Here is an 18,119-nt window from a genome sequence, read left to right on the forward strand (position 1 = left end):
TGGGTGCGTGAAAACCACGCAGGTTGCACGGAAGCACTTCCGTGCGAACCGACTGAAACAGCGCACCAGCTGTCAAAAGGATGAATGTAAACAGAAAAGCACCACGTGCTTTTCTGTTTCCGAACATCCAAACGGAGTGTCTTCGCGATGAGCGAAGCCGGACAAGCAACCCGAACTTCACCGGGTTCGGCCGAACTCGTTTTGGCCGAACCCGGCAAAAAAATTATCGGTACGCGACGTCAGGAGATAGTCATTGTCCATGGTGCTGAAAGAGTTAAACTGTTTCAGCACCATGGACAGTGACTACCGATCCCAATAAACATGAACCTGTAAAAAAAACGAAGTTCTGACTTACCGAGAACTCCCGGCTTCTTCCTCCAGTCTGACCTCCCGGGATGACAAATCAGTCCAAGTGACAGCTCCAGCCAATCACAGGCCAAGCACAGGCTGCAGCGGTCACATGGACTGGCGCGTCATCCAGGGAGGTGGGGCCCGATGTCGAGAGGCGCGTCACCAAGGAGGCATCACCAAGGACGCGTCACCAAGGCAACGGCCGGGAAGTTCTCGGTAAGTACGAACTTTTTCTTTTTTTTCAACCGGTTTTTCGATATTGTGTTCGGCGTTCACTGTCGAGGGTGCTAAAAGAGTTAGCTCTTTCAGCACCTTGGACAGTGACGGCCGTCGACTAGCCTCATCTCTAAGATGGCGGCTGCGCGAAAATCACGCAGCCGCGCATCATACACGGATGACACACGCAGCTGTCAAATGGTTTTTGCGCGCGCAAAACGCTGCGTTGTTTGCGCGCGCAAAAACGCAACGTCCGTCTGTATCTGCCCTATGGCTAAGTTCACTTATAGCATAAATATGCAGAATTTCCATCTGTAAGCTGAATTGCTGCCATGCTGTCTTACACCTGTTGAGCCTTGGTTGAGAAAAGTCAAACAGTGGGTCAGTTGCTGTTTTGCAACAAGCAGCAAATTTCCCACTGGATGCCAGCTACAAGTGGGCAACGTAGTCAGTGACAATGGCAGGAACATTGTGGTTCCACTGAATTTGGTGAAAGTAACACATGCTACCTGAATGGCGCACATCATACATTTTCTGGTCCAACATTTTTTTAAAACATATCTTGGCTTGCAGCAGGGGCTGACAATATCTGCGTATTTCAGCCATTCTTATGTGGATAAAAACATCCTCCAGGACTAACAGCGACAGAACGGTCTGCCTTTGCACCACTTGTGAAATTCCAAATCACTGGACGTTCACCTTGTATATGCTGGACCGTCTGTACAAGCAGCAAAAAGCGGCCAATGATTACATCATGCACCAGACCACCAATGCAATGAGGGACACATGTCGCCTACTCAGGCTCTTCAAAGAGGCCACCAGAATTATGAGTAGCGACAACACATATGTTCGGGGTATACAGTGCATGATAGGAAATGCTCCCAACTTATACTCCATAAGTGTTCATAGACTTCTAGAGACTAAGGCCGGATTTACACGAGCGTGTGCGTTTTGCACGCGCAAAAGGTACTTAACAGCTCCGTGTGTCAGCAGCGTATGATGCGTGGCTGCGTGGTTTTCGCGCAGCCGCCATCATTATGACATTCTGTTTGTAAACGGAAAAGCACGTGGTGCTTTTCTGTTTTCATTCATACGTTTTACTGCTGTTGTGCGAATCACGCGCGTCACACGGAAGTGTTTCCGTGTGCTGCGCGTGATTTTCACACACCCATTGACTTCAATGGGTGCGTGAAGCGCGAACAACGCACAAATATCGGACATGTCGTGAGTTTTACGCAGCGGATGCATGCTGCGTAAAACTCACGGACAGTCTGCACGGCCCCATAGACTAACATAGGTCCGTGCGAGGTGCGTGAAAATCACGCACGTTGCACGGACATATATCACGTTCGTCTAAATAAGCCCTAAAAGCTGCAATGGGGGCATGGAATTCCCGCGCAGCACACAAAAGCACTTCCGTGTGACGCGCGTGATTCGCGCAACAGCAGTAAAAAGTGTACAAACAGAGTGTCATAATGATGGCGGCTGCGCGAAAATCACGCTGCAACGCATCATACGCTGCTGACACACGGAGCTGATAAGTACCTTTTGCGCGAGCAAAACGCCACGTTTTTTGCGCGCGAAAAATGCACACGCTCGTGTAAATCCGGCCTAAGTATGTTAGAAGAGTGTCTGTTTGGAATACGTCTAAGGGCTTGTTCACATCAGGGTCGGGCTTCCGTTCATCGGTTCCGTCTTTCAATGGTAATGCTTCCGTTGCAGTTGGATTCCAGTTGACTAGCGCAGAATGGTGATGCAAACGGAAGCTATGATTTTCGTTTGGCTTTCCGTTCTTTGGTTCTGCCGATGGAAAGGTCAAATGGAACGGATGAACGGAAGCCCGATGCTGATGTGAACAGGCTCTTAGCTGTGTATGTTAGCATTTTTAATAGTGTATACACCAAATATACGTTGTAGTGTGAATAGAGCCCTAATCTTAGTATGTAGATCAGCAGCAGCTATGAATACATCCAATTCAGCTCTGACACCAAAGATACTGTAATTTCTATAAAGCCCAGTAGCACACCGTTTTTAGCTCAGATATTAGGGCTAATTCACACAAGAATTTTGTGTGCAAAGATCCTGTATGGCGGCACATGGAATCCTCAGGCACTCTGTGCGCCGCCGTATGGTATCTCTGTTTTTTCGGCATGTGATGGAGCTTTTTATGATCTCATGACATGATTCTGACAGAGTCCATGAGAAAAAAACCTCCCTGTGACACACAAAGGTACAAAATGGGCCCATAGAATTCAATTAGCACTGTACTACTAATGTAATCTTTAACACATGGATCTACCACAAAGAGGCATGTGCAGGAGCCCTTAAATATGGCATACAAAAAGCATTCCTTCCACACATTGAGGGTAGGAACACACCGTTTAAACACTGTGGATTTTCAGCGACGGATTTCATTGTGGAAAATCCGCAGCATAATACAGTAGCAGCAGTGTGGGTGAGATTAGAACAAATCTCATCCCCACGCAGCGGGAAAAATCAGCCGAAAAAAACTTTCATAAATTGACCTGCGGTGCGGTTTTTGACGTCGCAGCATGTCAATTTATGCTGTGGAATCGCTGCTCTTCTGTTGCGGGTTTTACACATTGAATTCAGTGGGATGATAATACCTGCAACAAAGTGCTATGTGTTGCGACTTTTGCGGCGGAAACACCGCGATTCCGCCGCAAGAATCACAAATGAAAAATAAAAATCTTTAATTTGAAAATAATAAATAAAGCTCATACTTACCCTTAAAGTAGTCCTAGCGACTCGATCCGCTCTACTGAATGTAGCCCGGCCTCCTGGGATGACATTTCATGCCATGTGACTGTAGCAGCCAATCAAAGGCTGCAGTGGTCACATGTACTACAGCATCATCACAGGAGGCGGGACTACGCTCAGAAGAGAGAGAGACGTGTCGCCAAGTTTAAAGAGGCTCTGTCACCAGATTTTGCAACCCCTATCTCCTATTGCAGCAGATCGGCGCTGCAATGGAGATAAGAGTAACGTTTTTTTTTTTTAAAAACGAGCATTTTGGGCCAAGTTATGACCATTTTTATATTTATGTAAATGAGGCTTGCTAAAGTACAACTGGGCGTGTATTGTGTTCGTTACATCGGGGCGTTTTTACTTCTTTTACTAGCTGGGCGTTGTGTATAGAAGTATCATCCACTTCTTTTCACAACGCCCAGCTTCTGGCAGTGCAAAGACACAGCGTGTTCTCGAGAGATCACGCTGTGACGTCACTCACTTCCTGCCCCAGGTCCTGCATCGTGTCGGACGAGCGAGGACACATCGGCACCAGAGGCTACAGTTGATTCTGCAGCAGCATCAGCGTTTACAGGTAAGTAGCTACATCGAAATGCTTGGCACCGGCTCAGAAGCTGAGTCGGTGCTATCATCCCCAGCTGTCAGCTGTATCTGACAGCTGACATCCTGCTGTAATGGCGGGGACTGAAGTTAGCTCCGATCCCCGCCATTAACCCCTTAATGCAGCCGTCAAAATCGATCGCTATATTTAAGGTGTTTGCAGCTCATCGACACCCCAGCAATGAAATCGCCGGGGTGTCGGTGGCTGCAATGGCAACCGGAGGCCTAATACTGGCCTCCCGGTGTGCCTAGCACAGAAAACTTCCAGCCCCTGCCCGGAGGCGGGGCCTGAAAGGCTTCCGTAGCCGCCGGCAAGATGGCGCCGGCTCAGGATATCAGCGGTGGATATCAGCTGTATGTTACAGCTGACATCCAGTTGTAATAGCAGTAACCGGAGCTAGCTCTGATCCCTGCCATTAACCCCTCAGATGCAGCGATTGGATGCGATCGCTGCATCTTAGTGGTTTTTAGCAGATCGGCAGCTGTGCCCTGAAATCGCACAACTGCCGACTGCTATTATGACACCAGGAGACCTAACAATGGCCTCCTGTTTGCCATTACGGAGGCCGATTATGCCCCGCTCGGAGGCGAAGCCTAATCGGCTTGCTGTCAGTGAATGACTAACAAATCTAATACATTGCACTATGTAGGTAATGCAATGTATTAGAAAAAAAATCTGAAAGTTGGACCTTCAAGTCCCCTAGTGGGACTAAAGTAAAGTGTAAAAAAAAAGTGTAAAATAAATGTGAAAAAAATGTTGTAAAAAATATAATAAAAGTTTTAAGTAATAAAATAAAACACAATCGCCCTTTTTCCCTTATCAAGTCCTTTATTATTGAAAAAAATAAATAAACCATACATATTTGGTATCGCCGCGACCGTAACGGCCTAAACTATAAAAAATATTATGTTATTTATTCCACGCGGTGAATGGCGTAAAAAAACGTAAAAAATAATGACAGAATTTTTGTTTTTTGGTCACTTTGCCCTACAAAAACTGAAATAAAAAGTGATCAAAAAGTCACATATATCCAAAAATGGTGCCTATGAAAACTATAGCTCGTCTTGTAAAAAACAAGCCCTCATACAGCTCAGTCGACGAAAAAAAAAAAGTTATAGTTCTCACGACATAAAAAATACATTCTTTTTACAAAAGTAATTTTATTGTGCAAAAAGTTGTAAAACATAAAAAGTGCTATAAATTAGGTATCGCCGGAATCGTACTGACTCGCAGAGTAAAGTTAACATGTAATTTATAACGCTTGGTGAACGCTGTATAAAAAAAAACCTTAAAAAACTATGGCAGAATTGCTGTTTTTTGGTCATCTTGCCGCTCAAAAAATAGGATAAAAAGTGATCAAAAAGTCGCATGTACCCCAAAATAAAACCAATAATAACTACAGCTCGTCCCGCAAAAAAACAGCCTTCATACCACTACGTCTCTAAAAAAAATAAAATTAGTTAAAGAGGCTCTGTCACCAGATTTTGCAACCCCTATCTCCTATTGCAGCAGATCGGCACTGCAATGGTTATAAGAGTAACGTTTTTGTTTTTTTTTAAAAACGAGCATTTTTGGCCAAGTTATGGCCATTTTTATATTTATGTAAATGAGGCTTTCTAAAGTACAACTGGGCGTGTTTACAGTAAAAGTACAACTGGGTGTGTATTATGTGTGTTACATCTGGGCGTGTTTACTTCTTTTACTAGCTGGGCGTTCTGACGAGAAGTATCATCCACTTCTCTTCAGAACGCCCAGCTTCTGGCAGTGCACAGACACAGCGTGTTCTCGAGAGACCACGCTGTGTCGTCACTCACTTCCTGCCCCAGGTCCTGCATCGTGTCGGCCACATCGGCACCAGAGGCTACAGTTGATTCTGCAGCAGCATCAGCGTTTGCAGGTAAATCGATGTAGCTACTTACCTGCAAATGCTGATGCTGCTGCAGAATCAACTGTAGCCTCTGGTGCCGATGTGTCCTCGCTCGTCCGACACGATGCAGGACCTGGGGCAGGAAGTGAGTGACGACACAGCGTGATCTCTCGAGAACACGCTGTGTCTCTGCACTGCCAGAAGCTGGGCGTTAATGAACAGAAGTGGATGATGCTGATTCGTCAGCATCATACACTCCCATTCCCAACGCCCAGCTAGTAAAAGAATTAAAAACGCCCCGATGTATGCACATAATACACGCCCAGTTGGACTTTTACTTTAAACACGCCCAGTTGGACTTTAGCAAGCCTCATTTGCATAAATACAAAAATAGTCATAACTTGGCCAAAAATGATCGTTTTTTATAAATAAAAATGTTACTCTTATCTACATTGCAGCGCCGATCTGCTGCAATAGCAGATAGGGCTTGCAAAATCTGGTGACAGAGCCTCTTTAAGTCTTCCATAAGTCAGGAAATAAAAAATATGCAGTTGTGCAGATCAGAGGGGAATATTTTGTCTGTTTCAAGAGGCGATTTATCGGGGCCCTAAAATTAGGGAACCAGGAAGGGGGGGCCAAACATATCTGCTAGAAGCGAGGGTGCCCGTATTATACCAGGACAACACTTCCTAGCAAAATTATCCAAACTGCAAAGGTGCGGAGTGTGGACCAAAAGGGGGATAAGTAAAGACACCGATTATCAGTGCGACACCAGCCTGTGCAGAAATGATTGCTTCACAGGGTAACACACATCTATGGATTATTTTATTGTTTACCCCATTATTATACCCCCTGACTATGCCCCTGATGTACTCTGCCCAGCTTACCCATGCCCCCACATTATAAACGGAAACACCAGTAATACACAAACAAATCTATTACCAAGCAAAATTTACGCTTCAAAAGCCAAATGGCGCTCCCACCCATCTGAGCCCTACAGCGTGCCCAAACAGCGGTTTACTTCCACATATATGGCACCGCCATAGCCTGGAGAACCCTTTTAACAATTTTTGGGATGTGTGTCTCCAGTGGAATAAGCTGGGCACGACATACTTGCCACTGAATTGGCAATTCTGGGGAAAAATTTAAATTTTCACTTTGCACCATACGCAGCGCATTTATTTATGGAAAAGAACCGTGGGGTGAAAATGCTCACTACACCCCTTAATAAATGTCTTGAGGGGTGTAGTTTCTAAAATGGGGTCACTTCTGGGGGGTTTCTTTTATTATTTCCAATCTGAGCCTCTGCAATTGTGAACCAATTCTGTGTAAATCGCCAAATTAGGCCTCAATTTCACATGGTATTCTCTCAGTCCTGAGCCCTGTCAAATTTCCAGGCAAAAGATTAGGGCCACATGTAGGGTGTTTCTAAAACTGGGAAAGACAGCATAATTAGAGAGCGGTTATGGTGGCACAAGCTGGGCACCACATATTGGCATATCTATTCAAAAATAACATTTTTACTCGGCAACATGCACACTAATTTATGCCAAACACCTGCAGGGTTAACATGCTCACCCCTAGGTGAATACCTTGAGGGGTGTAGTTTCCAAAATGGGGGTCACTTTTGGGGGGTTTCCGCTGTTTTGGTCCCACAGGAGTTTTGCAAATGCTACATAGCGACCAGAAACCAATCCAGCAAAATCTGTACTCCAAAAGCCAAACGGCTCTCGTTGCCTTCTGAGCCCTACCGTTTGCCGAAAAAGGAGTTTATAACCCATATGGGGAATTGCCATACTCGGGAGAAATTGCTTAACAAATGTTGGAGGCTTTTTCTGCTTTTTTTTTTTGAGAAAATGAAAAAATGTTGCACTAAAGCTACGTCTTATTGGAAAAAAAAAATTATTTTTATTTTCACTACCCAATTCAAATAAAATCTATGAAATAGCTGTGGGGTCAAAATGCTCACTACACCCCTAGATTAATTCCTCAAGGGGTGTAGTATCACAAATGGAGTCCCTTTTGGGTAGTTTCCACTGTACTGGTACCTTAGGGGCTTTGCAAAATCGATATGGTGTCAAGAAACCAATCCAGAAAAATCTTTGCTCCAAAAGCCAAATGCCGCTCCTTCTCTTCTGTTCCTTGCCATGTGCCCAAACAGCAGTTTATGACCACATATGGGGTATTGCCGTACTCGGTAGAAGTTGCTTTACAAATGTTGGGGTTCTTTTTTTCCTTTATTTGTTGAGAAAATGAAATATGTTGAGCTAAAGCTACAACTTATTGAAGGATTGTTTTTATTTTCACTGCCCAATAAATTCTATGAAACACCTGTGGGGTCAAAATGATCGCTACACCCGGAGATGAATTCTTCAAGGAGTGTAGTATCCAAAATGGGGTCACTTTTTGGGCATTTTCATTGTTTTGTCCCCTCAGGGGCTCTGCAAATGTGACATGGCCTCCGCAAACCATTCCTGCTAAATTTGAGCTCCAAAAGCCAAATGGTGCTCTTTCCCTTCTAAGCCCTGCCGTGTGTCCAAACAGCCGTTTATGACCACATGTGGGGTATTATTTTACTCGGGAGAAATTGCTCTACAAATGCTGTGGTGCTTTTTCTCCTTTAGTCCTTTTGGAAATTAAAAAAAAATAGCTAAACCTACATTTTATTTGAAAGAATGTAGATTTTCATTTTCATGGCCTACTTCCAAAAATTTCTGCTAAAAAACTGTTCGGTCAAAATGCTTACTATACCCCTAAATAAATTCCTCGAGGGGTGTAGTTTCCCAAATTGGGTGACTTTTGGGGGGTTTCCACTGTTTTTTTACCACAAGAGCTCTTCAAAGCTGACATGGTGCCTAAAATATATTCTAATAGAAAGGAGTGTCCAAAATCAACTAGGTTTTCTTTACCTCTGTGGCCTGTGTTTTAGTCCATTAGCACACTAGAGCCACATGTGGGATATTTCCTAATACTGCAGAACCTGGGCAATAAATATTGAGTTGCGTTTTTCTGGTAAAACTTTGTGTTACAAAAAAAATGGATTAAAAATGAATTTCTGCAACAACAAAAAATGAAATTTGTAAATTTCACCTCTACTTTGGTTTAATTTTTTTGAAACGTCTAAAGGGTTAAGAGACTTTCTAAATGCTGTTTTGAATACTTTGAGGGGTGAAGTTTTTAAAATAGGGTGACTTTTTGGAGGTTTCTAATATATAGGGCCCTAAAAGCCACTTCACAACTGAACTGGCCCCTGTAAAAATAGCCTTTTGACATTTTCTTGAAAATGTGATAAATTGCTGCTAAAGTTCTAAGCCTTGTAACGTCATAAAAAAATAAAAGGATGTTCAAAAAACGATGTCAATCTAATTTAGACATATGGGGGATGTTAATTAGCGACTACTATGTGTGGTATAACTGCCTGTCTTACACGCAGATACATTTAAATTGAGAAAAATGCTAATTTTTGCAATTTTTCACTAAATTTTGGTGTTTTTCACATTTAAATACTGAATGTATCGAGCAAATTTTGTCAGGAACATAAAGTCCAATGTGTCACGAGAAAACAATCTCAGAATCGCTTGGATAGGTGAAAGCATTCCGAAGTTATTACCACATAAAGTGAAACATGTCAGATTTGAAAAATGAGGCTCTGTCAGGAAGGTCTAAAGAGGGAAGGGGTTAAAGGTTAACTAAACTTGCAACAAACTTCTGACATGTCATAGTGACATGTCAGAAGTTTTAATCGGTATGGGTCCCACCGATTGCTAAAACTAAGCGGCAGAAGTGCTCGAGTGAGTTCTCAGACACTTCGTTTTTGATCGGCTTTTTTCGGGAAAGCACATGTAACTGTGTACGGACTCAATAGAACGTCTATGAATCCGTACACCAACTCCTCGGCTTTCCGAGAAAAGCCGATCAGAAACTAAATAGGTCAGCACTCACCCGAGCTCTTCTGTCACTTCGTTTTTGTGATCGGTGGGAGTGCTCAGACCTCCACCAATCAAAACTTCTGACGTGTCACTATGACATGTCAGAAGTTTGTTGAAAGTTTAGTTACACTTTAAAAATGTTGTCCATCCAGGACATACCCAATCCATTTGTTTATTATGGTACATGGAATCATAGAGAGGGGGCCACTGCCCTATTTAATAGTACATTCTCCCTTAACTGTCTGAAGACCGAGGACAGCTCCTTTAATAAAACATATATTTATAATATGCAGCCAATAAAATTCATATATAATGTTTATAATTTCAATTGTATTGGTTGAATTATTTTGTATATTTACAATCCTACATTCATAAGTCTATAAAAGAGTCAGCTAACAGGCCAAAAATTGAAGTTATAAAGTGCATTTGGGTATACTATTCCAGTCCATATTTATTTTATTTTCCTTTTGCCAGGAAAACACAGGACTTTAAAAACGGATGATACTGAACAAGCGCTTCAGGCCAGGAAGTTAATCCTGCATCCTGAATACAACAGCAGTACATTTCAGAATGATCTTGCCTTGGTGGAGCTATCACATAAGGCGTCCCTCAATAATTATGTGATGCCTGTTTGCTTACCAAAAGTAGAAGTTCAGCCAGGTACTGCATATCAAATAACCAGAATGCAATTCTTTAGAATGGCTGTGGAAAATGCATGATCTAGTAATTTGCAGTAGCTACATGATACATTTTTAATTGGCATTGTGATATAAATTATACTCTTTTACTTCTAGATGACTTTGTAGTGGTGAGTGGATGGGGCAAGCAGTTCTTAAAAAGATTGCCTGAGGCTCTCATGGAGGTATTTCATCTTACTTAGTTATATATGATAAAGATTTGCAATCTATATTATTCAGTACAAGCAGATAAAACAAAATAAAATATAAACATAGTTAGAAAGGACAGTGCATTAAAGAGGACCTGTCACTACGTCATGTAAGTTGAACTGGTTGACTAACCTGAATGCCGCTGTCTCGCTATTTGTTTGTTTGTTTGTTTGTTTGTTTGTTTGTTTGTTTGTTTGTTTTTTTCCTGGACTCCCCTGTTCTAGAGATATAGCCCACTGTTATGTTGGCTCAGTATATGCTAATTTGATGTAGTTACCCTACAGGTCGTGAACTACGCTCAAACTGCCTCGTGCTGATTGGTCAGCATCAAAGGCAGGAAAGCTAGCTCCACCAAATTGGCTAACTACAGCAAATTAGCATATAGGGAGCCCACAAGACAGTCGACCATATCTCTGGAATGCAGGGGGTTCAGGGGGGAAAAAACAGAGTTAGAATCAGCAAGATAATGCTATTCAAGTCAGTTAACCAGTTCTACTTATGTGACATAGTGACAGGTCTTCTTTACAGCTGACCATACACAATAAATGTATATATAAAGTACAGTTAAGTTTACCGCTCAGACGCCACTGATAACAGTCCAATATCATTCAGTATGGACACTCTCTCCCAGAAAAATGCAGTGGACAATACGCAATCCAAATTTCTGGGCGAGAGTGTCCATACTGAATGATATTGGACTGTTATCAGTGCCGTCTGAGCGGTAAACTTAACTGTACTTTATATATGTAATTAAGGGTATTTGTTGAATCAAACCCAATTTAGTTTTGCCTGCTCCGGTCTGAGAGAGATATTGTGGGTATTTGAGCCAAGAGAAACCACAATAAATGTATGTTGGCGAAACCCGCCTACTTCAGTGGTACCGACCAAACATCTAATGTGTATGGCGGCGTCATGACTCTCCCCTGACAACAGATGTTGTGGGAGAGAAGGGCCGGGCATGTTGAATTTAAACATGCCGATCCTTTTATTCATTAGTGGATAATGCGCTGCCAGAGGAGTCTGGCAGCGAATTCCCCCTTCTTCCTAACCCGAGCCGAGCGTGCATGTGTTGGTTTAGTCTAAACGAACAGCTGTCGACTGACATCTATCTAAAGTGTACGGCCAGCTTTAGAGAAAAAGGTACTTGTAACGTCCGTGGTCGCTGACCACTAACTCCTTCTATCCAGTCGACGCCCTTCTCTCCAGAGATATCTGCACATACGGCCGTCCTGTTCCACAGTGACCACCAGGGTGCGCTCGCGAGCTCAGTCCAAATTTAAGAAGCCAAAGTGCACGCAGGTGGGAGATTGAGCTGATTGCTCCAAGAGCACCATGGGCTATAAGAAGGGCATAGCCCCTTGCTTCCATGCCTGAGCGTTGTTTGTCGTATCCTAGTTTGTCTTAACAAATGGTCTCCTAGTGTTTCCCAGTTCCCAGTGTACCCTGCTCCTGTATCCTGTATCCCGTGCTATCCTGGTCAAGTGCCGTGCTGTGTTGTAGTCGTGCTGTGCTATAGTCCCCGCCTGTCCTACTACTCCATGCCTGACGTCTGCCTTCTGCCTAGTCCCAGCCAAGCCTGCAATGCTACTGTCCGAGCTGCCACAGGTACCCTATACGAACCATAGACTGTGACCTGCGCCCTGTTGGCCAGCTGCCATACCGCCAAGGCGGTACGGCCCAGTGGGTCGCCGAATCCAACGTGACAGTACACTCAGGCCGTGCACCCAGCTGGTCGATCCAAGACCAAGATGACGTCACAAGCTGCCGTTCCTCCTACTACACCTCCTGGCAGTGTTGACCATCAGACTACAGCTCCTGGCAGAGTTGATCCTCGTTTTTCCTTGCATGGGCGAACCCTATCTAGGAGAGACAAGGACCAGAGACCCGAGACTTCCAAGGCTTCCTCTGGACTTTTCGCATGGTGTTTGAGGAGCCTGGTCGAGTCTCTTCTGCAGCGGCTTCCTTGCTAAACCTGCGCCAAGGAGATACCTCCGTGAGCGAGTACGCCATCCACTTCCACACCCTGGCGGGAAAACTGTAGTGGAACAATGAGGCCCTGGTGGCTACATTCTGGCAGGGACTGTTTCCCAAGATTAAAGACGAACTTGCCGCTCGAGATCTACCGTCTACCGTGGATGACCTCATCCTTCTGTCCGCCCGGATTGATATGAGGATCCGAGAACGGCTCCACGAAGCTCGTCGAGAGAAAGGTCTCCCTAGTCCGACCCCATCCTTGCAGCAACCTCTGTTGTTCCCAGATGCGGATCCTCATAAGGAGTCTGTGAGCATGGACCGGTGTAAGCTATCGTCCCAGGAGAAACAACGCAGACACACTTCGGGACTCTGTCCATATTGCGGCCTCGGAGGCCATCTTGTGTGTCTGTGTCCCCAAAAGCCCCAAATCCTAGGGTTGGTAGGAGAGACAACCTTGGTTAAAAGAGGACTTCCATCTAAACTGTCCTTACCCGTGACAATAGTGTCCGTTGAGAAAACGCATCGGGTCTCTGCGTATCTGGATTCTGGATCCGCTGCTAATTTCATTTGTAGAGACCTGGTGGCTCTTCTTCAATTACCTACTACCTCTCTGGAGATGCCGTTGATGTAAATGGACTTCCTCTGCCAGACCCAGTTATAGATGTGACCAAGCCACTGAGGCTCCAAGTGGGAGCTCTCCACTCTGAGTTGCTATCATTTTTTGTCTTGTCCAAGGCCGTTAACCCCGTGCTGCTGGGCTTGCCTTGGCTCCAACAACATGCCCCAGTCCTGGACTGGAACTCCGGAAAGGTTCTCAAGTGGGGCCCCGAGTGTCACAAACGTAGCCTGGGACAGATTCGTTTGGCTCAGCCTCCTCTGCCTCAGTCACTGGCAGGATTGCCTGGTCATTATGCTGCATTTTTGGATGTCTTCAGCGAGAAGGAGATGGAGACGCTGCTCCCACACCGAGCGTATGACTGTCCCATTGAGCTGATTCCCGGTGCATGCCTTCCCCGTGGTAGGGTATATCCTTTATCCTTGCCAGAGACTCTGTCGATGTCCGCCTATGTTAAAGAGAACTTGGAGCGGGGCTTCATACGGAAGTCTTCCTCCGCTGTATTGACTACAGGGGTTTCAACCAGATCACGGTGAAGAATAAATATCCATTGCCATTGATCTCAGAACTATTTGACCGTATACGTGGTGCCAAGATTTTTTCCAGAATAGACCTGCGTGGGGCTTACAACCTAATCCGGATTCGCCGGGGTGACAAATGGAAGATTGCATTTAACACACATGATGAACACTATGAATATCTAGTAATGCCCTTCAGCCTGTGTAATGCCCCCGCGGTCTTCCAGGAGTTCGTTAATGGCCTCTTCTGTGACCTCCTCTATGTTTGTGTAGTAGTCTATCTTGATGACATCTTGATTTTTTCTCCAGATCCTATGACGCATCGGAGACATGTCCGTCAAGTTTTGCTGCGGTTAAGGGAGAATCATCTGTACGCCAAGTTGGAGAAGTGCGTGTGGTCGCTAGGTGGTCGCTGTTCTTTACCAGGTTCCAGTTTAAGTTCCATTATCGCCCGGCTGACAAGAATGTAAGGGCCGATGCCTTGTCCAGGTCTTTCGAAACAGAAGACACCATGGAGATGCCACAGAACATTATTGATCTGTCTTGCATTGTCTCGGTCAATCCTCTGCAAGTTGGGAACATTCCTCCAGGGAAGACTTTTGTGCGCATGGCTGACCGAGGGAGAATCCTCCGCTGGGGACACTCCTCTACACTGGCAGGTCACGCGGGGACCCGTAAGACCCGGGATCTGATTGCCCTTCATTTCTGGTGGCCCACGCTGCCCAGTGCCATGCTATCCTGGTCAAGTGCCGTGCTGTGTTGTAGTCGTGCTGTGCTATTGTCCACGCCTGTCCTACTACTCCACGCCTGACGTCTGCCTGCTGCCTAGTCCCAGCCGAGCCTGCCTTGCTACTGTCCGATCTGCCACAGGTACCCTATAAGAACTATAGACTGTGACCTGCGCCCTGTTGGCCATCTGCCATACCGCCAAGGCGGTACGGGCCAGTGGGTCTACGAACCCAACGTGACAGTACTAAAACATACTTTTCTATGCACCTATTGCAATTGTAACAGGAGGACACAGGGAAGGCACAAGTTCATTGTTGTAGAATTAAAGGGCTTGTCTGAGATTAGAGAAAATTTGTGAAAAAGGGTGAAATCCACAGCAATTCCTCAGCAAATCCACATCAAAATCTGCATTTAAAACATATGCATTTTGCGACAGATTTGCTTCAGCCAAATCTGTGGCGTAAAAATATGCCATATCTGATGCCACCTATAAAAGGTATTTACAGTTTTATGCAAAATATAAAGTGAAACTTTATGCAACATTCCTATGTACTTATTGCTCCAGTTACACAAAACAAATTTTGTCCAATTTCAAAGTTTAGAAACCCTTACTGACCAAGTGCTGCTCATACAACTTAAAGTTTATTATAATGTATCAAAGTAGAGAGAAATGGGTCTGAAGTCCTGAACAGGAGAGAGAACTCTGCTGCTGCTGCTGTTCGATACTGCCCGCTTCTGGTGCTGCCCGCTGCTGCTGAATTTAGTACACAGAGGATTAGCAAGTCAAATAGCTGTATGAGCAGGACTAAGTAAAGAAAGGTCATCAACCAATAAATATAAACAATATATATAATACTTATATCACATAAATAAGTGGCAGAGTAGCAAAAACTTTATAAATCTAATGCTAATACTTATACATCTAATGATCAGAGACCTGTGAGTCCTGGAAGTGGAAAGCTGCATCAATTTACAATATTGTCCTTTGCTTACAGATTGAAATTCCAGTGGTGGCCCATGATGTATGTAAAGCTAGCTACATAAAAATGGGCAAAGTACTTACTGAAGACATGATATGTGCAGGTCTCAGGGAAGGTAAGAAAGGTTGTTAGTGTGGCTTACTCAAATATCAAACTACTGCTATGTTTTGCTAAAACAAAAACAGTACGTGGGTGTAAGAGGGTCACTTTTTAATGTGTATGTGGCCCATGAGCCTGACATGGGTTCCCGGCCAAAGATAATGCCGTTTTGGAGGCGAACACAGTACAGTTCAATGCAACAGTATTTTACTCCAGGTATGTGTACTTAGCGTAATGGTTATAGTCTCTAGTGGTCACTTAACTTGGAGGTTACAGTCTGGTCATATTTGTAGACAGGAGCGACTACACTCTCACCTACCCTTGGTACAGGATACACCCTGAAAATGATCCTTCGATCACTGAGCACTCTCCAGGTCAGACCCAAGTTATACAGCAGTCCAGTTAAGGTCAAGACACTGGAAGTGGTTAGAAATAGCTCTGCAGGTTACACAGTGTGTGGATCTTTCTACGTTAGCACTGTGGCACTATCTACAGGGACACTGTGACAATATCTACATGGGCAATATATACAGGGCACTTTGGTACTAAGTGGGCACTATCTACAGTGGGCACTGTCCATTATCTACATGGGCACTATGTGTGGCATTATCTGCATTATCACTGTGGAACTATCTACTATGGCACTATGTGTGCACTATCTACAGTGGACTCTGTGGCACAACCTACATGGGCACTGAGTGTGGCCTTATCTACATAATCACTGTGGCACTATATACATGGGCACTATATTCAGGGGACCTATGGCACTATGTGGGCACTATCTACAGTCGGCACTGTGAGGCTATATACATGGGTACTGTGTGTGGCGTTATCTACATTAGCACTCTCGCACTATCTGCATGGGCACTATCTACAGGGGAACTGAGGCAATATCTACATGGGCACTGTATGTGGCACAATCTACAGGGGCACTGTGGAACTATCTATGTGGGCACTATCTACAGTGGGCAAATAAAATTCACATCCGTTAAAAAAACAGATGGCAAATAGATGACAAACGACCATTGAAAATGGTTGGATGGCTGGGAAATGGATGAAAATTTGGAGACACACTGATGCAAAACGTCCATAAAAAAATGGATAATTGATTTGTCTCTAACGGCAGTTTTTTTTTCATTGTCGTCTGAAGCCACTAAAAGCTGTATAGAATGCCCATAAACGTGCAGGTGTTGATCAGATTTTGTTCAGGTTTTTTTATGCAGTTTTTGAAGCCAAAACCAGAAAAGGATTCAAATAAGGGCCTGTTCACATCACCGTTCGCTTTCCGTTCCGGGGTTCCGTCGGAGGTTTCCGTTGGGTGAACCCCGCAACGGAAAGTGAAAGTGACAGCACAGCTTCCGTTTCAGCCACCATTGAGTGAAACGGATGCTGTGCTGTCACTTTCACTTTCTGTTGCGGGGTTCACCCGACGGAAACCTCCAACGGAATGCCGGTACGGAAAGCGAACGGTGATGTGAACAGGCCCTAAGGGGAGACGTAGCATGTAAGGTGGTGATACTGCCCCTTCAAATTGAACTGTCTTCCCTATGGATCCTACATGTTTGTTGGCTCCTTCATTCTGTGTTCCCTGCTATGTGGACTGATGAGTGCCCCTGTTTTGTTTGCATCTATGTATTATCTGATGTATGCCTGCCATGTCATTTGCAGCCACTAAGTGTCACTGCAGTACCAGTGACTTAGGGCTAGTTCACATCAGTGTTGTCCTTCCGTTGTGGGGTTCCATCTGAGGTTTCCGTCGTGTTAACCCCTCCACGTAAAGACAAACTGAAACCTTAGCTACTGTTTCCCTCACCATTGATTGCAATGGTGACGGAAACGTTGCTAAAGGTTTCCGCTTGTCACCGTTGTGAAAGGTTTCCGTTGTTTTGACGGAATCAATAGCGCAGTCGACATTAAGAGATATATGGTGAGGGAAACGGAAGCTAAGGTTTCAGTTTGCATTTCCGTTGAGGGGTTAACCCGAAGGAATCCCCTGACGGAACCCCTGAACGGAAGGGCAACGCTGATGTGAACACAGCCTTAAAGACGTCGTCCACGACCGGACAACTGATGACCTCTAATTTGTATTGTAATCTATTGTTTATCTTATGAAATGCTAATGGTAATTTCTATCTAGTCAAAATTGCTTTGACCACTACTGTTTTCTAGCATGAAAGACCTCTTTAAAGCTCTTAAACCCCTTTAGCACTGCTCAGAGATTTGTGCTCCCGAAAATCTAACATATCATTGCAAGTAAGGACCATTCATGATCAGTGACACTTTGGTTATAATGTTGTGTCAGATTTTAAGTAAGGCTAGATTCACACTTGCAGATTTTGATACAGGTTTTTTTAGTGCAATTTTAATGCAGTTATTGAGCCAAATACAGGAGTGGATAAAAACGGCATCAATTACCACATCAAGAACTGCATGTGTGAATATTTTTCCACAGGCATACATTGTAAAGTTTTCCCCTGCATATGTTTACGCTGCAGAAATACAAAGCAAGTATGCCACGTGTGACTGCACCCTTAACACCTTCCTAACCGCCCACTGTCTTTTGACGTCAGTCGGTGCGGGTCC

At 44.5% G+C, this 18,119-nt stretch overlaps 1 protein-coding gene across 1 annotated transcript in view; it reads left to right on the plus strand.

The window, feature by feature from the left end:
• Positions 1 to 18,119, plus strand: part of MASP1 (MBL associated serine protease 1) — a 140,028-nt gene that overhangs the window by 113,072 nt on the left and 8,837 nt on the right. The window contains exons 13-15 of the mRNA XM_075861796.1: positions 10,208 to 10,393; positions 10,528 to 10,595; positions 15,453 to 15,552. Coding sequence (XP_075717911.1) covers positions 10,208 to 10,393; positions 10,528 to 10,595; positions 15,453 to 15,552 — 354 coding nt within the window. The remainder of the gene's footprint in view (positions 1 to 10,207; positions 10,394 to 10,527; positions 10,596 to 15,452; positions 15,553 to 18,119) is intronic.

Source organism: Rhinoderma darwinii, chromosome 4, assembly GCF_050947455.1.
Source record: "Rhinoderma darwinii isolate aRhiDar2 chromosome 4, aRhiDar2.hap1, whole genome shotgun sequence".
Taxonomy (NCBI): Eukaryota; Metazoa; Chordata; class Amphibia; order Anura; family Rhinodermatidae; genus Rhinoderma; species Rhinoderma darwinii.